General features: G+C 41.3%; 4 protein-coding genes across 5 annotated transcripts; 1 reads left to right on the top strand and 3 right to left on the bottom strand.

The window, feature by feature from the left end:
- The first annotated feature begins 1015 nt into the window (after nt 1–1015).
- LOC138215933 (phytanoyl-CoA hydroxylase-interacting protein) lies at nt 1016–7767 on the top strand. The gene is made up of 5 exons (XM_069178452.1): nt 1016–1162; nt 3448–3630; nt 5226–5400; nt 5616–5733; nt 5828–7767. The coding sequence occupies exons 2-5, from the start codon at nt 3451–3453 to the stop codon at nt 6372–6374; spliced, it is 1020 nt and encodes a 339-aa protein (XP_069034553.1). The 5' UTR covers nt 1016–1162; nt 3448–3450; the 3' UTR covers nt 6375–7767.
- On the bottom strand, nt 7626–9779 carry ppp1r3c2b (protein phosphatase 1 regulatory subunit 3C2, duplicate b). 2 transcript variants are annotated; one of them, XM_069178453.1, is made up of 3 exons: nt 8953–9779; nt 8727–8795; nt 7626–8490 (listed from the first exon to the last, which is right to left on the bottom strand). In XM_069178453.1, the coding sequence occupies exons 2-3, from the start codon at nt 8738–8740 to the stop codon at nt 7626–7628; spliced, it is 879 nt and encodes a 292-aa protein (XP_069034554.1). In that variant the 5' UTR covers nt 8741–8795; nt 8953–9779. The 2 variants fall into 2 exon arrangements, with proteins under 2 accessions (XP_069034554.1, XP_069034556.1); XM_069178455.1 differs by having other exon boundaries at nt 8727–9779.
- A 29-nt stretch (nt 9780–9808) lies between these two features.
- Nucleotides 9809–14782, bottom strand: gins4 (GINS complex subunit 4 (Sld5 homolog)). Its single transcript, XM_069178456.1, has 9 exons — nt 14728–14782; nt 14521–14619; nt 14288–14374; nt 13211–13324; nt 13001–13098; nt 12338–12426; nt 12104–12194; nt 11866–11970; nt 9809–11543 (listed from the first exon to the last, which is right to left on the bottom strand). The coding sequence occupies exons 2-8, from the start codon at nt 14611–14613 to the stop codon at nt 11874–11876; spliced, it is 669 nt and encodes a 222-aa protein (XP_069034557.1). The 5' UTR covers nt 14614–14619; nt 14728–14782; the 3' UTR covers nt 9809–11543; nt 11866–11873.
- A 1675-nt stretch (nt 14783–16457) lies between these two features.
- arid5a (AT-rich interactive domain 5A) lies at nt 16458–23650 on the bottom strand. The gene is made up of 7 exons (XM_069178530.1): nt 23606–23650; nt 22321–22391; nt 20019–20187; nt 19874–19926; nt 18912–19009; nt 18670–18829; nt 16458–18552 (listed from the first exon to the last, which is right to left on the bottom strand). Exons 1-7 carry the CDS (start codon nt 23607–23609, stop codon nt 17308–17310), a joined length of 1800 nt encoding a protein of 599 aa, XP_069034631.1. The 5' UTR covers nt 23610–23650; the 3' UTR covers nt 16458–17307.
- Between the last annotated feature and the right edge of the window lie 1843 nt (nt 23651–25493).

Raw genomic sequence — 25493 nt, forward strand, 5'->3', positions numbered from 1 at the left:
CTGCTAGAGTTACAAGGACAGAGGCAGACTGTCATGGCATGACTAATGATGGATGATTGCAGTTTAATTACACTCTGAGGGCATCACTTATCTGTGGCTGGCAGGAAATAAATGAAGCTTTTCAATACTGCACAAAGGGTGTTGGAATTATGGCAATATATCGCTGTCATTTTTAAAATACAAATATTAAGTGTTTGTGAGAGGACTGCACTCTCACTATAAATGTATCCTTTTGTTATCCGTTTTTATCCTATGCCTGTGTCTATTGTTTTAGCGGCAGATTATAGTCATTAATCTGGGAAGGGTCTCTTTAATCTCTGATGGAATCCTAAATTATGTTGTCAAATGAGGTAGAGCCAGTACACAAAACATCCCTCTGAAAATTAATGCCAGTTGAAATCTGCTTACTCTGGATTTACATGGTGGCATCCCTCGCCTCCCAATAGGCTGGGGGGAGATGCCCTGTGGAGTTTGTCCATATGGCATAACAGTTGGCACATGTATATTTTTTGAGGCCTTGATGGCGCTCTGTGTTATTTACCGGGACATCACTCAGCGTAATCTCTTTTTGAGTCCTCTCAAAGTGGAGTGTGTAAAAAAATTTGTTGTTTTTTTCCCCCTCCTCACACTCTCGGTGTCCGTATTGTCTCCAATCTGCGAGGTGATATTTATGCAAGCTGGCTAAGTGTTCTGACGGTATTAGAGTGTGTGTGTGGATGTAGCGCCTCGGGTCAGATTTACTGCCGTGTGATGTGTTGTGCATAGTTGGCTGACGAAAGCATGATGCTGACGAGGTTGAATGTCTCACGGTGGTCATACTGCAGTTGAAAATTCCCTCTCTTTTTATGTTTTGTTTAATTCACCCTGTGTGGCTGCATACATAGAAGTAGTCAAGTAAACATCATGCAGTGCTCGGAGCAAAAATGAGATTGGGAGGGGGGTGGGGGGATGCGGTGTGTGTGTGTGTGTGTGGGGGGGGGTGTTAGAGTGTTTGTGTGACACAGAGAGGGAGAGAGAAACAGACGGGAGAAAGAAGAAGAGAGGAGCCCGTGTGTTTCGTTTCACCTCCTAATCAGTTTTCCTTTGGGATCTATCATCGACTGCAGCACAGGAGGCAAGAGAGCGGAATAAGACGCCCGGCTATCATCTTCTCCCATCACAAGTAAGAAATTCTTCTAAATTATTCTGCATATCGATGCTTATAACTGCCCAGAGAATAAATCAATTTTTATTGTACTCCATGTACAACTGTGAAGTTGTTGAGATCATATAATCTCATGCTGTGATGGAGAATTTCATTTGTGCATTTCTCGAGAACTTAGACATAAAGGCAGAGTAATGCAGCAGCTGGGAGCGATAATGCATTAGTTTTATTTGCATGTATTATATTCTGCTGATGTTCACATGCACGAGGGATGATATTTTTTTTGGCAAACTTTGGACATTTCTTACATCCCACCAATGCCGTTTTGCATGAAACTGTGAGGCAGCACTAACTGATTCATGTAATGAGATTGGTGCGCATCCTGTTAAATGTTAAGGCTCGGTCAAACTGTGCATAGGAATATAGATCTCTTTGTAACAGCTCATCAATTGAACTATATTGTTTCCTCCTGAGAAATGTTTAAAAGCTGGAGAACATTTTTCCTTTTCTTCATCCCACTCATACATCTATTTAAATGTATTTTAATGTATTCTTCTTGAAAGATAAAAACAGAAAAAAAGACTTTGAACGAGAGACTTGCTTTCTGTTCCCTGCTACATATGCATGATTGCAGCATCCACAGCTATGTGTCTGTGATGTATTTCAGCCATAGGGATAAGATCTGTAACTGTGCACTAACAATCCAATCTACATACTTCCGGATAAATTATAATTTATGATGTGAGCACTCGTTATAATTATGAGTGAGACCTAGTTTCCTTATTTGAAACAGCCGTCTACTATCATAGTGGAGATAATTGGCTCACATTTCTTCTTATAGGCTTATTTGTAAATGAGGTCAATAGAATTGAGAGATGGTATGGAAACCTGCATTTGAACTGTGTTCACATGTAGTGGATCCAAAAGTAGAACACACACAGAGACATGGGGCTTTGATGACTTGTCCTGCGAGAATCTCCTCTTGCCCCAGTTTCTATCTCTGAAAAGGCACCGTGGAACGAAACGAGAACAGCAGCTGGAATACAGACGCATGGAAACACACGTGCAGAGCAACAGCTCTCTCCCCTGGTCGCAGCGTCAATGAGCTCCCGCACAAATTTCACAGTTCACAGGCTTTAATGAGCTGGTGCAGCCTGTCCATCATTCTGACTGGAGAGCACCTTAACAGACCCGTGCAGTCAGGCAGTGAGTCTACACCAGGCATTTGTAGGATCAGAGAGACCACAAAGTGAACGTGTCATGATTGTTTGTACTAAATTAATAGAAGGTTATTTTTAGCCACGTATGTGATTTGGCATATGCTCAGTAAGAGAGGGCTTTTAACATAAGAAAGACGCAACGTGCTGCTTTGGTGTTGAGATGCTCGAATACGAGAGATATGAGGGTGGAAATGCTTTGAGAGATCTGTAAGCCACACTGAAGGAGATGATTTGCAATAACAAATTCCAGAAGGATGACAATTACTATTGAGGAATAGATGGTAAACAGGACCATTGTGCACACGCTGAAGAGCGTTAGCATCAGTTAAGAGGATGAAAGGTGACAGCTAATAAAACAAACACAGGCTGACCAAAAGATTGCCCCCAAGGCTATGCGCAGCGGTGTGGATCGAACTGCTGATAGGCAGCCGAGGAAATGTGATCATACATCACCTGCTGCTGATACTTAAACCTCCCTGTGTCTGCTGAAACAATATAAAAGCTGTTTGAAGATATCTCTTGAGCTGCAAGGAGTCCACTTGCTCTGCTCTTTTGAGACAATGTGCATTTCAGCAAGGAGGCAGAAAAGGTTTTAAAAATAAAGTTTCCCTCACTTTAAATTGTTGCTGACAGGTGCAGATATTATGTTTGTTTGTGACCCCTTCCTTGAGAATTACTGAAGATTGAGGGAGGCTGCAAGACGTCTGGTTGCTGGGAGACTGCTGAAGGTGGAATGTGAAATGCATGGGGAAAGCAGCGGCCAGTCACTCAGCTGGGAGCATAGCGAGTTGTGTAATGATGGGAAATGTCAGTTAAGGGCAAGAAAAGGGAGGAGGAGGGGAAAAAAAAGAGCAAGACAATGAATCAAAAGCTCGCTCACAGAACGCTAAATGAAAGGTTAATTTGATTCTGTCTGAGGTGAGATGTATTCAGCCGTGAGGTTTCTGAACTGCTGTCGGGTACAGTGTCAGAGCTCGTTGTGACACAGTTTAATCTCTTTTAGCAGATCTTGCCCATCTCCAGCACTGGCCAGGATTACTCTCTAGTTTAACCATCCGCTTTTATCTCCAATTTTAATGGCAGATTATGGAAATGGAAATGGACGCCCCTCTCTGCACTCCCTGCAACATCCAGATCTGTGAGGTGACCTGTGACTCCTTCCGCATCATGTGGGACATGACCCCGGAGGACACTGCCAGAGCCACACACTTCTTCATCGACCTGAGCCGTAAAGAGAACAAGGACCCCAACCGCTTTAAACACAAGGTCTGACCATTTGAAACAACTGCATGACCTCACGTAGCTTCCTTTGTCCTCTGCCCGAGGCCTATCTGCTCTGCACTGTGCTGTCTACATTCATATTCCTGATTCACACCAATCAGTTTTCACCCTGTGAATGGCTGCAAGTTCTCCTTACATGCCCTTTAAAAACAACAATGTTTGGCCTAAATGGGACAGCAAAACAGGCATTTAATTGAAGTCTAGTCGGGTTTAACAGATGAGTCTGACTGCTTTATCATATTCTGCTTTAGTCTGAACACAGAAAACTGCGGTTGCGCCCTTTCAGTCACTTCCAATACAGGCAAAAACCAGAATGTGTGCAGTCAACAGCTTCAGGCCGGTGACTCACTTGCACATTGATTCCTCTTAAAGTGAACAAAAACGGACAATTTCAGCTGCAGCACAGAATATTATCCATGTTAATGACTTCCACTGTACATCATTAAATCCACAAATTTAACACACATGCACACACAAAATGACAAACAATCTGTAACACTTTATTTTTCTAAATAAATGCATTTGTCATGTTGTGTTAATCACACAGAGTTGTTTTGTGCTGAATTTAGCTACGAGCTGCTTTCCCTCCGCAGTCAGAGAATCTGCAGATAAACCTATAGTGTACGAGGCTATTCACGTAACACACGGATGTTTACTTGTTAGTCACACCAGCAACACGACCCACAGAAATAATTCTGTTTAGTTCTGTCCCATTAGCTTCAAATGTACTTCGAGGTTAATTTGATAAGCAAATGTTAGGCTAACAATCCAAACTAAGACGCTGAACATGTGGTAAACATCATCTCTGCTTGCATCAGCATGCTCGCATTTTCATATTAAAATGCTGACATTAGTATTTAGTGAATGTGCTACCATGAAAATAAAATGTATAATCATTTAAGTAGTACATTTGGTGTCTATAGCTTTGTCAGTAACTGAAGTCAAACATTTTTATGTTCTCACCATTAGCTATTCCACACAACCAGCAGAAGCATACCTTTTCCTTCCCTGTATTTTCTTCTTTTTTTTTTTGCCTTATTTCCTTTTTGGTAGCGGCACTATTTGTACTCAAAATATATCTGTACACTTAAAAAAAGAAGTTCAAGACTTACGATTCTTAATTGCAGGTTCAAAATACTGACTGTAATTATGGCCTGCTATTGAGGGCAGCATTCAACAACTAAAGAAGTGCTTTTGTGAAGTGAAGTCAGGGGCAGGACTGAACGAGTTCCTCCTGAATGGACGATATGTTCTCAGTCTCTCATACACAACGTGGCACAAACAAACTTGCATCAGACATGTTGCCATGGATATATGGGCCTCTGAGCCTTGAGTAATTAGCTGTGCTTCTTAGAGGCCTTGGCCAAAACAAAGCCGCTGATTTTATTAGATGTATCCTAGTTACAGCAGCTCGGGCTTGAAACAGAATATCATCCTAATAAGGAAAATGTTATGGAGGGAAACGGCTGACTTAACAATTGCATTTACATTTGCTTTGAAATGTAAATTAAACAAACAGCAGCATGTTGTAGCCTTGCATCCTGTTCCTGATGTCACCTCTCTCCTGCTTTATCCTGCAGGATGTACCAACCAAGCTGGTTGCTAAGGCCGTGCCTCTTCCCATGGCAGTGAGGGGACACTGGTTCCTCAGCCCGCGGACACTCTACTGTGTTGCTGTTCAGACTGCTGTCAGACAGCCAGACGGTGACTACCTGGTGTCAGAGTGGAGCCCGGTGGTGGAGTTCTGCACTGGGGGTAATTATATGTCTTACAGCTAAAGGGACAGTGATTATGCATGCGAGGGAATATGAGCGCTTTGACTAAAGTAATGCAAGATAAGGACAAAAAGGGCCGTGCAAAGAAGTGGCAAAAAGAAAAACCATTCAGTCTCAGCACCGGGTATACTCATTAGCATTTGAAAGCAGTGCAAACTTGAATTGATTATACAACTTCAAAAATCTACTTTGCAGACTATGCCATGGAGCACCTGCAGCAGCTTCTTGACAAGGCCAACGGCTCTGCAGGGAGGCTGCTGAAATTCTCTGTGTTTTATCGAAACCAGCACCCAGACTACTTCGACTATGTCAGGTCAGTGCTGCATTCTTTCTCTTTATGGTCTACCTAAGGCCAAACCCATAGCAATAAGTTGCAATACTCGTTTCCTTTGTGTGTCTTGGATTAGGAGGGAAGGTGGAGGACTGATGCGTCCGGCCCTTAAAGACAGCAGTGGGAGTCACGGCTCTCCTATCAACGGCAAACTGCAAGGAGTCTTCTTCAGCTGCAACACAGAGTTTGATACAGGCCTCCCTCCAAAAGACTCTCCGTACGGGCCCCTGCGGTTCCAGATCCCAGCTGGACACCTGCTGAACCCCAACGTCTGCCTGTACTTCGCAGACTTCTACTGTATGTACACAGCCTACCACTATGTGGTGCTCGTGCTGGCCCCTGTTGGCACAGAGGGAGATGCCTTCTGTCGCACTCGCCTCCCTATGCTGGACTTGGCCTCCAACCCCTTCCTGACATACACTGCCCCCCAGAGTCAAGGGGAGGAGCCTCTGTACTGCCACGCCAGTGATGTCATCCTCGAGGTGCTTTTCACAGAGCCGGTCCATTTGGATCAGGGCGGCGTGGAGCAGATCAGGGGGCACCACCAGCTTATGAGTCTGACCACAGCGAACGCCAAGAAAGACCCAAGCTGCAAAGTGTGCAACATCAGCGTGGGGCGCTGAGGGAGAGTGCTGATGTAGCACAGACATGGCAGTGTATGAGTCTGCACTTCAGAGAGACGCGGCGTTGCACATGACAGTTGAGCCCATCACGTGTTGGTCAGAACACTGTGGAAACAGCCACCTCTCAGGGTGCATCCGTGTTGCTTTCCCACCTCCTCCCTGCCTGGACTAGAATAGTGTGTTTTAAATAGAAGACTTTTACGGTGTGCATCCATCATGATCACAGAAAATCACGTGAGCACCCATCCATGGCTGCTGAGTGGAACATGCACTGAAAACGTGACAGGCTGAAATTTAGAAGGCTGAACTAAATCCGTGTTGATGAGAGTCACGAGTGCTCTCAGCAGGTGTCTCCGTGATGTTTTGTAATATAAATGTTTGCTCCATGATGTGTTTTCTGTTTTGCTGAAGTATATGTTTAATGTGATAGCTTTTGCATAAATTTGAGTTGAAGACAAATTATGATAGACATAAAAAAATATTTTTTTACTGTAGAAGTAATTTCTAGTTTTGCGATGCCCTCTCTACAGTCACTGCCAGATGTTCTGTCTCCCTCAAACAGAAGTAAAATTGTCTAATCATTAATGCTGCTTTGTAACTTAACTCTAGTTTGCAGCATCCTCGCCGAATACGTTTGTGCTTTAAAAACTAACTGTAGAGTGATCATTTAGAAATTCATTATAACCCTATATAACACATTGTGTAATTGTTGCATGACAGACTTTGCTGCAGGACAATATGATACATTATGACGATGAAAGCCATTTGGCGAGTTGGTGTCTTCAGCATGTGGGAGGAAGGTAGTGGGGAAGATGGTGTCTCCAAGCTCCCTACGGTGACCCTTTGACAGCATGCCACAGCTCTATAAACAGGGCTGAGCTAAGTTTAGCTGTTTGCCCAGCCCAGTAATCTTTGACCTATATGGGAATCCCAGAAATGCCCAAAGTGAAAGGCATCCCCTCCCTGCTGCATGACATAATTCACTCGGTGGTGACTGGCCAAAAGGACGTGACGATAGAGTGTGGCCTGGAAAACTGTTCACCGAGTGATGCTCCATGTGAAAGAAAACTGAAAAAGAGAACTGAATGAAACAAAACGGGCCTGTTTTAAAGACTTTTTTTTTTTTATATATATACAAAGAGGTGCAGTTTCAGATTGAAAAAAATATTTGAAAAAATACTCAGAACACTTTCACTTGTGGATTATGTAGCATGCACAACAAAAATAGGGATCCTTTCCAGGTTGACTAACTCATGCCCTTTCACATAGGTTCTTCCCGCAACAGAGATGTGAGCTCACACACACCGTAATGCTGTAATTCTGCCCATTGTTATTGTCCCAGAAAGGCTTGCTCTGCCCTCCTGGTAAATAAATTAAACAGAACTCTATCGTCTTTTTGGCGTCTAGAACTTTAGGAATGGAAATGTGAAATTCAAAGATGTCTGTCTGAGGTCCTCCGAATCGTTTCTGCATGTACTTGCAGGGCACATCTCTGTAGCTCTGCCATGAGTCAAAGGTGATGCGCACACGCACATCCTTCTGGAAGCTGATGTTTCTGACTCGTACGGTACCGCGGAGGACCTGCTCACTAATACTACAGTTCTCCAGGATTACCATGCTCTCTGCCAGCTTGGCACGAAAGGCCTGAAAATCTGACGAGGGCTGTGGGAAGCCCAGTTTCAACCTCGTTCCTGGGCAGCAGGTGCTGACAGTGCAGCTGTAGCCATCCTCTGTCATGCTTCCCAAACCCTGCAACGATGGCAGTAGGTCAAGGTCAGGCTGCTCCTCTTCATCAGAAAATACTCTCACGGCTGTTAGAGACAATCCTTGAGAGTCGGCAAAAACCACACGTTTGTCCTTGACTGGGATCAGAATGACGTCATCATCCAGGTCATTCAGGAAAACTGAGAATGAGTGAGTTGGATCATCTTGGCTCAAGATGTCAGCGAATAGCTGTTTTGAAACTGGAGGACGGATGCACGGTCGCATGGGTTTCAGGATGGGGACCCAGACATGAGGACACAGTTGTTTACGCTGGTTCAAGCACAGCCTGACAGCAAGCTCCACAAGTCCAGCTGACTGGGCCATTGACCCAAGGCCGACCTCTGGCAGGACACTTTTAAGAAATAAACAGTGATATTAATAAGGACTGCTGCCCTAGAAACATGATTCTACTTGTATACATTGTAATTGTGCTGTTTTTTTGTTTGTGAGTTGCTTTAAGGAATGCATCACGAGATCAAAGTGACTTTATATAAAAAATGTGAATTATAATTCACACTCAATTTGTGATAATGATTGAAGAAGTGATGCATGTTAATTCACCCCACAGCAGCAGAATGAAGAGCTTACATTGTACTGCACATCTCCACACTGGCAGTCTGGTTTGAGTGATAGAAATATTATCCTCAGTGCTTGGTTCTGCAGAAAAGAGAAAAATATTGTTATGTCAGTATTACAAGACAACATCTTGATAAAATTGTTGTTACACTTTATAAATCTTTGAGTGCAATACTAAGATTTTAATCAAACAAAAAACAGGTGAAAGAGTCTCAAATATATTTAAAATCTTACTTACAAACTCCCATGAGCAGTAAGTGGTAGTGTGTAGTCTCAGTCATCCCTTGGCCTACGGCAGAATCAACAACCTATTTATACTACCTCAGTTAAGATGTCATGTAGTATGCTCCTCCCTCTCCACTCTCCTGACCAATCAGTCAAGATTTGTGGTTTTGTGTTCCTCTGATGTTGTTTTAAATCTGCCTATAACACTGATTTCACATCATTTACCGCTACATTCTTTAAGTTTAATTTATGTGATACTTTTGCTCAGCTTAATTCAGCTTTTGACGGGTCAGGATAAAAACATGTGGTTACATTATGATGTTAGCTATACAGATTTACTCTACGTAAAATTCTGTCCGTGTTATCACCTGTGTAGGCCACTGCTAACATGGTGGATTAAATACGTGAAGGTCTGCTGTATGTAATTCCACTCTGCATTGTGGAAAATATCCAAGTCATCCGGGACATCCACAGAGGCCTCCATGGGCCTGGATCCAAGCCTGTTGCTAGCTGGCTCTCGCCCCGAAGGCATCACCGTACTATCACGGCCTATCAGCATGTGTGATGCTGATGAGGTCCGGATTACAAACAGCTCTCTGCAGGCCAGTCACCTATCCAAGGAAGCTATTCAAGGATCGACCCATGTACGTGCACATATTGAGTTACATGAAACATGTTCCCCCTATGGAAGACCCAGATTTACTGAGATGCATCTGGACATGAAATTCAAGGACATTTTGATGGCTGCTCATGAGCTGAGAGTTGGAGTGAAAGGGTAAACGTTTGACTATTTCTGCCAGTGCATTATGAGAAATCTAAAAATCTGTTTAATAAATAATAAAATACTCACAACCATTCAGTCATTCACAATTTTTTTTATTTTTCTGAAAACCTTATTTTTTCCAAGGTTTAAAGAAGAGGTTCCCAAACTTTTCCCACTAGGCATTTTCAGACTGCAGGAACTTTTTCACTGTTCTAAGAACTGTGGGAGGAATTCCTCTGGTTTATTTGCGTATCCTCACAGGGGGAACTTAGAACTAAGAAGAACTAAGAAGTTCTAAGAACTCTGTTTTAGGATATTTTCTTGAGCTCCTTCTCCAGGGTAGGTATGTTCCACATTACAAGAGGAACTGCGGGGCTGTAAGTGTACTGTGATTGATCAAACACGAGCCAGTGGAGCACAGGCAACCACCATTTTAAGAACACTGTATAAACTGTAAACAACAACCATGATAGAAATAACTCATGCTACAGAGGAAATACAATGTGATTTTGAATCATTGAAACACAATATATAAATCTTTTCGACCAGCTTCTCTCAACTTGTTGCCTTTGGTGGCGACCACAGCGAAGCAGTGTCGAGAGGAAATAAGAAACAGAAGCAGGACTACAAGAAAATCAAAGTGGGTCACCACTATGGGGTAAATCTATTTCCTAAGTACCACTTCCCAACACTTCAATTATGAATATTACAATTAGTGTACTCTAATAACTACTCTAAGCCATTAAAATGTTTTCCTGGCTGGACCATTAAGACACTGTGTCTTAAGCAAAGCATTATCCTCATCTTACAACAACACGGCTCCATATGATCTGGATCAGCAGTGGAGGTCAATAAGATGACAGTCTAACAGACACACTGTTCAGCTTTGCTGAGCTCAATCTCTCTCAACCCCTTATTAGTTCCAATCACTGGCTAATTTGTGTGAGGGCAAACAATAGGCTCTGATTGCTCCCTATGAAGCTCTTACATAACGATGCCATTACAGAGAAAATCAGGCTCAGAGAAGGCAAGCTTTAATAGTTAAAAAAAACACAGTCAAAAGAAACTTCGAAGTAGTGCAGCACGGGGGTGTTGAAAAGAACATAAAACACAACCCTGCATCTGATAATTAATGTGAAGAGATGCAAATAAGCTGAACAATAGAAGGATTTATTCAGAATGGCATTAATGCATATCAATGTGAGCGTGAATGTCATTAAATTATTGCGACCAGGAGAAACAGCCTTCTCTAAAACATACACGCACATTTATGTGTTTGCATCGGGATGGTCGGGATTGTAATTCCAGAGTGAATTGACAAATATTCCCCTTCAGGTCATCTGATGCTTCCTGTCATTGAGCCACAGAGAAAACATCCAAAAATCTTGAGTCATTGGGATGTAGTAAAAAGAAGAGTCATGAATTAGCAGATCAGACCAAGTTGTCTTTTAAGAGTCACACACACACACACCAACACATTAGAATGTGTTAGAATTATGTAACCAAACTCATGTTGTGACATGATTAAAAAGATCCAAAAATAACACAGCAGCACTGCAGAAGCTACTTGTAAGTTGTGTTACTGGCAGTGACCTTGTATTTAATATCTAATATTTTCCAGGGAATTATATTTCTTGATGTCACGGCGCCACAAATGTCTCTACATCTGCAGACCACAGATTAGTCCTTATTCTGGACAACAGCGAGGAAGAGGATCATGTTTCCTGGTGTGCTCTCTGCAGCCTGAACTGCCCTTTCCTTATAACTACTATGTCACGAAAATGAGCGAGTGCACATTTTATGACCTTCTGGAGCAAAAATCTCCACAGCAACAGACCGACCTGCAACATAAAAATAACGGTGTGTCAGTTGCATTTCATAGTACTGTAGTTAAGTGATGAATGGTAACACATTATAAACATATTGTGTTTTTTTTTTTGTTTTTTTTTTAAAGACACAATTTTTTTCCCCCTAATGTGTTGCCAAGAGACAATGAACACCACAAAAAAAAGTGAGAGCTAAAAATAAATACAGATGTCACCGCAAAGCAGTGGCTTATGCAAGATCTGCAGCAATGAATGAGCAGATGGCTGTACGAGAGGGCACGAGGGCAGCGTTGGGTGAATGACAGAGAAGACACGGTCGTGACTCTTTCTTACTCACCTCAACATTCAAATTAACTGCACGGCTCCGCCTGAAACAAGTGGTGCTATAGTTCGATACCGCATTAGGTGCTGAGAGCCCTCTTCAAGATCCACCACGTACTCTCTGATAGAGGAGACACAGCAGATATATGATCAGTCGTTTTGGTATCCATGTAGAAAAAGTTAAAAAAGGGAACGCTGCCACCTAGTGGATACTGAAATCAGTAACAGCACATCGGGTTTAATGAACAAAGTACCTTTGATCATCTGTTTCAGGCTCGACTAAGATGTTCTCCTGTCTCTCTTTGACCCGCAGAAACACAAAGGAGTCCAAGCAGGGCTCAGGCACTGGAATCACATCACAATGAATGGGATTTAGTGTGACGCTGGCTGAAAATGTCACAGCAAATGCCACCGTCTTGCCAGTGCATGCTAATACTTCCAGCGTGGGTCATTCGACGTGGAGCAAATATAAAGTGAGGAGATTTTACCTGCTTTGAGCATATCCACTGTCTGTAAGTTGGGGGGCATGCGCTTCAGTGCTACGGCCTTCAGGTAGGTTTCTGTGTTGGCATAGTACCTGCAGGCCAAACCAACATGGACTGAATTAAATTCAGTTGTGTTTATAATGTCAAATCACCATGAAACGTGATCCCAGACACTTTACAAAAAAATGACAAATAAAATATAGGAATAAAGCAAAATGTGAAAACAGACACAAAGAACCACCTCATTAAAATATCACTGTCAAAACAAAAAGAAAGTGAGCAGCAGAGGGAATTAGTTCAAAGTATAAATACGAATAAACTCTCAATAATAAAGGAAATTTGACAACAACACGGAGTAGTCGCCAACGCCTGGAGGGCAGGGGAGAGCATAGTGAAGCGATGATTCAGGTCATTACGGCTTTCCTTCATTATGCGCTTTATCAAAAAGGGAGGTTTTAAAAGTATTCTTGGCGAGTTTAGCCTCCTTGAACCTCGGCAGGGAGCTGGTTCCACTAAAGGCCTCGCCTCCCGCTCTACTCCTGTACACTTGCAGAACCGTGAGCAAGCCTGCAATCCGAGAGCGCCGTCTCACGTTTGAGCAATAAAATATCTTAAGTGTCACGCCAGCAGCAGTGCTTTTGAATAACTTTGCTCTACTGTACTCACTCTTTGGCAAAGGCAAACTCCTCAGGTGAGAGCAGCGATGGATCTCCCTCGCCTCGAGACTTTTCTCTCTCCAGGACATGCGGGAAAAACTTTTCAATCTACGCAAACACGGCACAAATGTTCAGGCAATGTCGGCAACAAGCACACGTGAAACGAGAGCTTTTGTTGTTGTTGTTGTTGTTGTATTTTCGGGCTGTTAACCTGACCGACCTTCTGCAGACGAGAGCGCAGGTAGCTGCTGAGAACGAAGCGGATCCTGTCTATCTCCATGCGATGGACGCCGGCCTTCGTGTCGCCTTTCTTCACCCGCTGCAAATTGGACTCCTGTCGGTGGAAAAGTCGCGACACTGTTGGAGATTAACATTACTTTTATTCGGTGACACAAAACGACCAGAAAAGCAGGAGATTCAGAACGTATACATAAATACGGTGTGTTACTCAAATGAGTCTGTATAAAACACAGCATATTTTAGCTATGACTGATGCGGCTGTGCCCAAGTTATGAACAGAATATAATGATGTCGTGTCATTATGTCAACAAGTCGGTATATTGCCCTTATCCCAATATGACCTTTTTTGAAAATCATATTAAAAATGATGATGATTTTTTTTTTTTTTAAGTGAGCAATGCAATACGCCACACCCCCGATTCTATTGTTACTTTCACAAAATATTTACACAAAAAAATATTTCTTTAAATAATCTTCGGTACAGTGGATATAATAACTAAGTGAGGTCAAGTCGAATAACAGAACAGCTACAACAGTCTGGTAATTATATCATTTTACTGTAATGCAGCCTTTAAAACTAGGATAGGACAACACATGTTCTCGATCACAATATTACAATATCCAAAATATAAGACAGAACTTTTCATTCTGATTTTATCTATATGGCCACAGATCAAAACACAAGTCACCTTTACTGCACCTGACATAGCAAGGTCCTTACAACAAAACCTTACGATACCATACACCCGACAGTACCCAACAGAACCAGGCTCAGAGGTGGGTGGTCATCTGCCTCAAAACAGACATCGAGGCAATGTCTAGTCTCATATAGTTCCAATAATATAATACCTATATGATGTCCAGCCATAATAATACCACACCCCTCATGGGAGCCACATTTATTTATAACGGTACATACTCTTCCGTTTAATCAATCATGGAAACGATAGCTGGCTGCAGTCCTGCACCAATCTGCACCTGATGTTTTGTGCTCTTTAGACATGCAGGTTGAATCCTGCGTATTGCTGAAACAACCCGGAGAGCAGGAGGTCGTTACCATGTGAGTCAGCTGCTCCATCACACACTCCACCACCTCGGATTTGTTCTCCAGCAGCTCCGGGGAGAACTTCTCATTCAGCCATGCCTGCGAGTCACACGAACACAGCTGTGAGGATATACTGCTTCTGACGGTACAATCATTTTAATCTTTTTTTTTTCTTTCCCCAAACACACTGCAGGAGGTTTCCGGTGCTACGTGTCACTGTCACAACGAAATAAATGTCAACTCACTTCTTCCAGTTTGGCGATCAACTCCGCCGGGGTCATAACGTCCTCCTGGCTGTCATCTTGGCCGATGTCGTCCTCAGACAAAGCGTCCGACATGTTTTTCTTCACGAAATAACCAGACAAAATACTGTTCCTCACCCAAACTAAAGCGTATGTTGAATTTTCAAACTTTATAGCAACTCGAGCAGAAAAAGAAAACGAAAAACGTACCGACGAGCAACACTGGCGTGTGAAGTTACTTCTTGTTTATTCGCGCCACTGGAGCTCTTCTCGCGAGATTTGGTTTGGAGCGTGTGCCCTGAGTTTGGTTTGTAAGGCGAGGATTATCGCAGGCTATCAGTCAAATGTTTTAGTTCAGAGACATTTATAAGGCAGAGTTTCGATGATGGCTGGTGCAAGCATCTGTCTTTTGTACTACGGGAGACCGGATTTTTAAAGATGTGCAATACTTCCTGCAACACCAAACTTAGGGATCTCGATTTTTTTTTTTTAAGGGGCGTTACTTGTGTTATGAACGCAAGGAGTATTTTCTATACAATACATTAGTATTCCCAACATCTTTTTAATGTTTTGCCATAGTGCCATGGTGCAGCAGGTTTTTACTGAAGTAAAGCTCAGTCAAAACAAAACCGATTTGCATCATGAAATAGTGCTATTGTATGGAATACTATTTCAGTCAATATTAAATAGATAAATAGACTATGTCTGTGAAATACATAAATAAGGAAAATAAAATATCTAGATGGATGTAAATATGAATGTATTTACTGATCAAAGCCCTCACGTTGAGGCCGTGACATTGACAGGAGCCAAAGCATAGCTGTAGGGCTAGCTGCTGCTGTCCATCCAAACTGTCTGAATCAGTGAGATAACCACATTCATTAGAATATAATACATGGAAAATATAAGAGCTAATGAATAAATGTGGCATCAGGATATAAAAGTCCTCTGAAAGAAATTTAAGTAGCCTAAATATGAAGTAAAAGTCCTATGAAATTAGTCAACATGTAAATAAGATAAAAAATAGTCCTTTGAAAAATGTCCCTTTTAGAATAAAAAAAATATTCCTTTATTTATTGAACTATATTGACTCATTTCTATATGTATATTTAAATTTATTTTGTATATCTATTGCCCCTTTTATTTATTTCAGGAATCATTCCATAGCCATTGCTACTTATTCATTTCATAGGATTTATGTATTTTATTTGATATTTCCTAAAATGGCATTGCATACTCAAATAAACTCAAATTAAATGTTATAGTCAGAACTCACATAACAATATGGGTTAAGGAAGTATATTTCATGCAATCGATAAACAGTCAGTTTCCCACAGATTATTTGTGTCAAAATGTCATGTTTTCCTCTACAGAATCGTCCCTTTTGCTCTGTGGTTTAGCTGAAGTGCATGTTAACACAAATACCGTCATCTGTTTCTCTTGCTCTGGACCACACTGTCGCCTGCAGCACAATCTCATTTGTCTGATTTCCTTTTTCCTGCTCATTGCTCTTACCAAAGAGTTCTTCTGTATTTTCTCCAGTGATGCTCTATCATCCGCTGTGGCATTGCCACGCTACAATGATGCTCAGTTTTGCCCGCCAGGTCTCACAGCAGCATCTTCTGCGCTACATCAGACCTGCAGGGGTTTTGCCATGCAGGTCGCACCACAACCTGGATAGCTCCAGTGACGGTCAAATAACACAGTTGGCCAGAAGAAAATTGCAGAATCTGAAGGTAGAATCAGGGCTCATTAGGGAGAGAGATTGCGATACGCTGTTTGTCCAGCTGAAAAGCTAAACAAAAAAATCAATACACTATTTTTTTAAATGACACATACCTTAACAAAACCAACATTCTTATGGTAAAAAGTATCATGGAGAAATCAGCAACATTTCCGAATGAAATAAAACTACAAAAGGTTTCAATATTTGTATGTTTATTTGTTACTTTATACTTGACTGTCTCTTTAAATACATTTGAATGACAATACCATATGCATGATATTAAAACTGCAAATTAACACTGATTTAAGGCACAAACAGCAGTCATACAGCATCGTCTTCAACAGACTTCACAATACAGCTTCCAAAAACAAAAAAGTGAAACTGTGCAGTTAAGGATAAAAGTGGCATAACTCTCATTTTGACAAAATTTCAAGTCTCTCATCTGTAACCTAACAGGATGTATATTTTCCATTATTATAAACATTTCTCGTTAAAATTTGCATATTTCTTTCCTGTAAATGTACTGCAAAGTGATATTTCAAACAAATAATAATAAAAATACAAACAAAACATTGACATAAAAGACATTGTTTAAAAAAAAAAAATCTATTTACAGTTACTATTGGCACTAGTGTAGCAGCTGAAGAAAAATTGCATCCAGTTTATTATCAGAAATTTCAGGTAGTGCACCTATCCGATGCACTTGGCTGAGTCAACATGTTTATTTGTAATCCTATAAATATTTGCAGCTCTGACTTCATTTCCACTCAGTGTAGTTTAGGTTTGGTTCCAGAGGATTCACACTATCAGTCAGTAGGTAGTTTGTCAAAGGGAGATGGCGGTGAGTAAAGCCACGAAGCCTGAATATTTTTGTGCATTTGTAAATTCAAGGTATACTATGTTTAAATTACAATAATAATTTTGAAAAAAATGGACACAGAGCCATAGAAAAGTACGGCAACAAACTCTAAGGCTGCCTTTTTTTACAAGATTTTTTGAAGATGAACTCCATTTGATATTTGTTAAATTAAAATTACTGAAGTCTCGGTGTGACATCCAAAGAGTCACAGCTTGTAAGAATAAATGGGATTCATGGCAGGTGGGGTATATCCAGTTTGGGGATTTAACAGAGGAATAGCATAGGGATAAGGGTAGACCGCAGACCCAATGAGGGTAGAGTGAGTTGGACCCACTGGTACATGACGGTACATTAGATGAGACTGAGGTAGTCTCACTCTATTAGGGAGAAATGCAGGGTACAATGGAGGTTGGTGCCGAGAGTCTCTCCCTGATTTCTCGTAGCCAGACAGGATGTAGGACACCGGCAGGGCAGCAGAGGAATGAGGCAGACTCTGCTGAGCGGGAGGGACTTTTTGTAGCATTGTCCTGGATTTGTCCCTCTTCTCTGCCGGGTAAGGCCACGGTGTTGCGTTGTTCAGCTTCCTTGTACAAGTCAGAGAGTTGTCCTGCTGAAGCAACCTGCTCTGGTGACTCTTGTAACTCGGCCTAATAGGAGCAGGCCGCAGAAGCTGCACAGATTTTGGAACAACTTTGGTGAAACTAGAGGTAGCTGTTGGGTCCCAGTAGGAGGAGGATGCGTAGAAAGGTTGAGAGAAATATTTGCCAGTCCCCTTGTGGAAAGGCTTCCAGGCAGAGTCCTTAATTAGGCTTTTAATTGAGTCAGCAGACAGTGATTGGGAGCTGACTGGAGAAACGTCCTTCGTCGGTCTTTTAGGCTCTTTGGAGGTCTGACTGGAGCTCACGGACTTGCTGTCCTCAATATTCCCGGATGTATTTTTGACACTGCTAGAACAGTTTTGAGGCAATTCTGAGCTTGATGTAGGTTTCTCTTCTCTCCCTGCAGGACTGTCCTCGGATGAAACAGAGAGAGGGGAAGAGCTGCGGGAGGAGGGGGAGGATACAGGGAGTGGGGAGCCATCAGAGGAGTTGCAGTTCCTGCTCGAGGAGGGCCGGGCTGGAGACTGGGAGCAGTGGATGACGGAGGGCCTTTCCTTATCCTCGATCTGAGAACTTGCCGGCAAGTTGAGGCTAGCCTGAGCCATTCGCTTTTTCTTCTCCAGAGGAGAGATGACCGCTGAGTTTGCAGATGGGATGTGAGAAGTCCAGGGGCTGGATGTGGGGACTTGGATAGGGTGGGCATAGACAGAGGTGCAGAGATCGGTGGTGGCTGTGCTCGGCTGAAAGCCGTCCAGTTGGTGTCTGTCAGAGGTGGCAGCCCAGAGAGCAGAGTGAGGATGTATCACTGCTTCACTTTGGCAGCCAGCTTCTGCACTTCTTTGGCTGTGCAACTGCAAGACAATAAGGGGGAAATTTTACATTGTATAACACAATAGGCGCAAACATTTTAGCAGAAATAAACACATATCTCCTGTTTTTGACTTTTCATCAGAGATGTCATCCGTTACCTCACAATCCAATTCTCTATCTGAATGAGTCCTTTTCCTCTTCCCCTCCATTTTGTTCACTTTGCCATCCAAATTTCTCTTGTACGGCTTGCGTGGTTTGCTCGCAGGCAGAGGTTTGTCCTCCTCTCCTTTTAAGTGTCTCTCAAAGGGAAGCACCAGCCTGCAACACAAGCAACACATTTCGGGTTTAGAGTCAGCTGATTTTGTGATCGAATCAGGCAGTTGGTGGGAATTATCCTCACCTCTCATAGTGTCTGCGGGTGCAAGTCGCAGCACTGGTGCTACCTGGACTTCCTCCTAATTCATCATAGACTTTCTTCCAAAGACGTCGCGCTGTCACCTATTAATTCACACAGAGAAAAACAGTATAGGTTATTCACAGCTCAAGACATTTTTTTATGTGCAAGATATAGCTTTCAGGGGGAATTTCAGACTAAAGGGTTGCATGGGGTCAAATGGCCACTAGTGGGCTACAAAATAAAGAAATGATCATTTACGATAAAGCATCTTCTTTTTGTGCTGTTTTTGTCTTGAAACCAAGCTTTTTTTTCGAGCCAGCCCCCAGTGACCCTTAGTGTTACTGCACTTCAGGGCACTTCTACGTTGGCGTCACTTTTCAGACCCGGAGACCACGTCCATTTTTATATACAATCTATGTTTGAAACTGTGCAGAAGACATGGTGTTTGAGGGTTTTATCAGGTGAATTAAATAGTATTTGTTGTTCTGAATATATATATTTTCAAATTCTAATATATATGTATTTGTTTTGGCATATGTGCTGCTAGGTCTGGTTTTAAAAATGTATTTGAGGAAGGGCGGTGGCTGGTTACTCTTTAAATGCCAAGTGTGCTAGTTTTCAGTACTGAAACAGGACTTTCATTTCAAAATGTGTGTATACGTTGGAGGTTTATAGTGACTGTATTTACACCGTGAGACATAGTGGTGGTGGTCAACTGCAGCCCCGGTCTAGTTCCATTTTAGTACGAGTTTCACTGTCAGAAATACCCCCACAGTGTCAACATCACAGACAACAAAGCATCAGTAGCAATGCATCGAGTGCTCAGCAGCCTTAACATCCTCTAGTGTGGTGGAGAGTTATATAGCACCTGACTGAGAGCTTATTTTCCACTTAGAAACCAAAAAACACTGAAGCCTTTTGCATCAGTTTAAGTATTAAGAGCAACAATAAGATGAAGAACTTACTGAGTCATAGCCACCAAGTTTATCAACAGCTTTGTAGATCCTCCAAATATTAACTGGGAGTAGAGGAAAAACACACATGAGAATCTCATTATTTACATGTGAATATTGTGTTCAATAAGCACGGTGCTCATTAACTTCCACTCACTCTGTTTAAAGCCCAGATGTGGGATCCTTTCAATGGGTGTACCTTTGTCCTTCATAAAAGAATGCAAACTGGATACGAATGCCTTCTCCTCCATCTGCACCGGACTGCGTCTCTCTTCTTCCTCACATTCAGTCGTCGAGTCATGAATCTCAATAACAGAGGGAGAAGCCTGATGTTGAGAGAAAGCAGAGGCATTGGAGAGATACGTCAGTTTGTTTTGTATGAAAATTATGTAGCACCTGTCAGCGTGACAAGGTCCACTGCCTTGTATGGAAATCTGTTTTTACAGTTGAAGGTATGATGTGATAGATGGGGGGGAAAAATACATACAGAGTCATCTCATGAGACACAAATGTCTAAATGAACCATCAAAATCTGAGAACAGGGTTTTACCGCTACTTTCAATAGATAACCGCTACACATCCTGTCTGGAGATAAAGCAGCAGACTTGTGGGGCTTTTGGTTGACAGTTGTCTGTCACTGATGTCACAAATGTCACTTTAACAAGCACAGCAAAAGTCAAATAAAAAAGTTTGTACGTGAAGTGTTGTAATTGATATATATTGGGAGGCAAATGTTGGGTAAGATGTCTAAAATAAGTTTATGCAAAGCTAGAGTCGGTAACGCTGATAAACACCAAGAAAGTAGGTGTATCATGTGCAAATTATCCAGAACTATAAGAAATTGACAATGTCACTATTTGTGGTTTGCAAGAAAAGAGAAATGAAACAGTAACGGCATGCGGGGTTAAAATTAAGTCAGAACGATTTCAAGAGAAACAGCTGGAGCGTAAGAAGAAAACCGGTGCTGAAGATCATCAAAGTTTCTGTATTTTAGCTCTAAGGACAAAATTGTTGTTGTAAAACAAATTTAAAAAGGGCTAGCTGAAAAACCTAATTGTTTTTGATTGTGGGAAACAAATAGCAACGGGAGTTTTTCTGCTGCGAACAAACAGCTCATACATCACAAAGTCACCTCTGTTATTTCAATGAAAGCAAAGATTTTTGGAATTCACACCACATCGCTGCTGCATTGATTCATTTGAGTAGATTTGATGTCATAGTGAACCGTGTCAATATTTTTACTTTGAATCACCACACATACAAGCTGCTATGTCAGTGGCACTCATTGTAGAACAAAACAGCTTGAGGCGGTTTCATATTGAATCAAGTTCCTCTATGTGGTTCCTGGTTCCGAGAAGCAAACCTCTATAGTGAGTAATAATGAAGTTCCAGGTCTCTAACCGAGGTAGTCCCGACTGAGTCACAGTTCGGTGGCTCCGCGCTGCAGTTCCCAGCTAACAGGCTGCAGCTCTGACTTTCCGCATTTAAGAAGACCTCAATGATCTGCTTCTCCTTCTGTGTTTATAAGGTTTGTAATAAAAAAATAAAAAAAAATAATAAAAAAAAGATGTCTACAAATCATCTCTCACAAGCAACTTTAAAGTATCTGTATTTAAAGGAGTGTGATTGGCTGATACATGTGGAACATGTAACAATTCATATGTCGCACCTGCTTCTAAAGTGGTTAAAATGGCAAAATGTTGCTTTTAATCTTGCATAAAATTCTTCACAGAGGGGTTTCAGTCATTCTTTTTCAGACCTGATTCACAAAACTTTTCGGTCAACGCATCAATGGTTGCATACAGGAAATGTATGCACTACAAGCCAGACACTGTGGCCCCCTCCACAGCAGATCTCTCTTGAGACCAGAGAAGCGTTCAGTCGATTTTCTAAGATGACATTTTTTTTGGAAAACTGTGTGGGTGATGTCAACGTGTTGTTATGTGGTGTTATGTTCTCACAATGATTGTCAGTAGTGTTCTGGATTGATGCTATCAGCGAGCCAGAAGTCACCACAGAAACCGCCAGGTTTTCAGCTAACATCAGCCCTGGAAATTTCATGAGGTAGTTTGTGTTTCTCATATTGTGCTGCTCATATCGGTTACCAGAATAGAGGCTGAGAGTGGCCCTGCTCTCGGCAGTTTCTTTATGCGCAATGAGAAATATTGTGGTGTGTGATGTGCGTATGTGTCAGAATACAAAGCCGAATCACATATTCCTTGTTACTCATTTCACAATCAGCAGTAAAGATGAAACAACTGCACAAGCACAAAATCAACTTAAATGTTTTTTTTTTACCACTATCTCAATCCACTGAAAAGGGGAAGTGAAAACACAACACATAACTCATTCTGAGGAGTCATGTCTGTAGTCACTGATTAACTGTAACTGCTGGAAACTGCCCAAACGGCTCCCCGAAGACCAACTGACAGTTTATCAGCAGTGACAGAGGTCAGTACCTGTTCCACTGTCCGCTTCTCCACGGCACTGGCCGCTGTTTGTTGTGATGTCTCACTCTGGTCCTCGTGAGCTGTAAACACATTACAAGGAAGACACAGTTTACAACTTCGCTCCAGAAATAAATCATGCAAAGTTACAGAGCCACAAGCACTTCTCCATTTCAAGAAACATCATACTGTATGTAGTAAAGCACAGTCTCAACAAATTAAAAATCTTCCATAGGAAATTATGAAAACAAATTGTCGTCACTTTTCTGTATTTGCGTCAGATTATTGATCAGCATAAAAAGGAATAATCTGTAGAACATATTGTTGAGTGCATGTGATATAAAACCACAGGTTGCAAAACCACTTCCTGCTCATGAACATAACCGCTTGAATGCAGCACTGTATGATATTGTAACGCAAGACCGATACAGTATTAGGCAAGATCATCTCAAGCAAGAAGCATAATCATCTACATGACCATATATAGCCTGTATTTAAGTGAGGAAAAAGTTTGCCCTTTTACAAAACAATACATTTTATTTTCCCTTCTTAAAGTCTTTGAGTCTATTTGTGCTTTTCTCACACACACACACACACACACCTCAATAATTCAGGACCACGAGTGCACTTTAGCTGGAAAGCGTGACACAAATGTTAAACGCTAACAAGCCTGGGAATGAACTGCAGTTCTGAGAATGAAATGTCATTTTTCACCAACTGTCAGCTCAATACCTTGAAGCCTTCCACCCACAATGATGTCAGTTTTGCGCAAAACCAATATGCTTCTCTTTTGAGATCACTTATTTCCTGTGCTGTGGCTTGAACCTTTAATTCTCCTTTTAGTAGCCCAGTAACTTCTCCATTTTAGATGTTGAAGAAATATATGTGACGTACCGTTTCAAACACATGCTGTTACTTTTTATAGCTGTTTAGTTTTATGTCTTAAAAGACTCATTTGCAGTGGGATTTTAAACCGGATATTGATCTGTCAAATCACCGTAATAGATTCATTTTAGCACTTTAAGATTGACGTTAACAATGAATTCCTGTTGCATTGTGGCTTTCTAAATTGAACAGTTTATTTCTTATTCAAATGAATGTCATGATCATGAATTTACTTCCAAGCAGACTTGGTAAAGTTTTTACAATAATGTATAAACAAGATAATTCAGAGAGCTCACATTTAAAAAGTTCAGTATAATTGAAATTAAACGGTATTTAACTTGGTGTACTAAATACATAAAACAGCAAAAACGAGTATTATCTGGCTTTAAATGAAGATAAAGGTTGTTCTCACCCATTTCCAGAAGTTGTCTTCTAGTCTCTGGCTCGCCTGTGTTTTGTGACAGTAATTGACGCAACGCTCTCTTCAACTTGACACCACCAAATAGGAAGGTGTCTCCACAGGACAGTTTCATTGGTTGACTGATCACACCGCAGCAAATGAGTCTGGGAAACTGAGTTGTTTCTTTTCTCTCTCCTCACGCAAATCTAACAATATCTGTTCTCTGTTTCATCGATTTCTGGACCAAAGACAACAGCTGGATTTGGATTGTTGCTTTTAGAGCTGATTACCTCCGAATGCGCAAAATCTGATGTTATAAAGATGCTGTTTATTGTTTATCTTAAAGGAACATTAAATTGATGCCAACGCTATCAACACGTAGAACTGTAAAGTTATGTGATTTTGGATGTATCACTGCAAATGATTGCTAGATTGATGAAAGATAAGAAAACTGTTGTTAATGTAAAGATATTTTGGGTCCTGATAAAACCAAGACAAACTCATGATAAAAGCCTGGTCAGCTCAAATGTAGAGGCTGGACTTCAATTCAGCGAAATTGCTTAATTTGAGGAAGCGAGAAAAACGTTCAACTGATGTCCAAATAAAGATTTAAAAGGCGTATAAATGTCAGCGTGGCACATCCTGGATGTGTACACTTCAGCTACGTCCTGTCAATGTACAGTCAGTGCCTGTCAAACTGTACGGATAAAAAAATTAACCCATACTCTCCAGCCAATACGGTGCGTGTTAAAGTGTGTAAAGATGGAGTATTAGAACAATGAATTTGCATTTGGGAATCATTTTTGCTTCATTAATGGATTATGATCTCATTATGAGGGTGTTAAAAATAAATCACTACAAAGGTAGAGGTCCTTTGAGAGGATGTACAGGACTCTTGTTATGTTGTGATGGTAGGAAAGGTAGTTTAATATGATGGTGATGTAACTTTCAGTGAAGTCTATATGTTGATCTTTGAGTGCATCGCGTTAAAGAAATTACAACCCCGAACCGAAAGCGAGGTTTTAAATTAAATTGCCGCCGTGTAAATTTTAAGGAACAAAATAAAAACGGCATCATTTAGTGTAAAAGGGCTTCACACTGGAGGCACACAAGCATATAGTTTGGACTCATAGCATCTTCTAGCTGAGTACACACGTTCTCTTACAGCACACATTAATGGAGATAAACAAAGGTTTTCGAGACTGCAAGGATTTCAGACACTTTTAAAACATTTTTAGGGAAGAGGGAACATACTACTTCTTTAAAATAGTTTCTACTGACCATCACCGAGAAATATTGGTTAAAAATAAAATACCAGCACTATGCAGAAGCAGCCTTTTTCCACTCGATGAGTGGCAGGAGGGTAAAAAATAACGTTGTTTATTTCCGTTTGAGTCAGAAAGAGTTGTCTTAAGATTTTATGCTTCACACGGCCACATGGCAGTGACCTTGGATTTCCTTGTTTTAAGGCTATAGCTCTGTAGCAGTTAAAAAAAAAAAAAAAAAAAAAAAAAAAAAAATTTCCTCTGCTTGTTTTACACAGTAGAGATTTTGTCATAAAACAGCCATGAAGCTGATCCACATTTCCTCCGCATGTTTTTGATGTTTGAAAAGGGGATGCCCTCTTTCTCCATCTGCTCCAGATAAACGAATGACATTTCAAAATGATTAACATTTAAATGTCAAAATAACCAAATATCTACAAACTGCCCAAATCTCAGGGGGAGTTTTTTTTGAATGGTTGACAGTTACAAAACAAGGTTTTGTTATGTATTTTCAGGGATTTTTACAGATATTTGAAATGATCAACAAAGCTCTGTACAAACAACCCTCGGCTGGCTGTGAGAAATAAAACATTCAATCGAAATTACATGTCTGATTCAGTTCACGAGGCAAGACT

This window comes from Embiotoca jacksoni, unplaced genomic scaffold (genome assembly GCF_022577435.1).
Source record: "Embiotoca jacksoni isolate LCO1_2020_lvr unplaced genomic scaffold, fEmbJac1.0.p SCAF_8, whole genome shotgun sequence".
Lineage (NCBI taxonomy): Eukaryota > Metazoa > Chordata > Actinopteri > Embiotocidae > Embiotoca > Embiotoca jacksoni.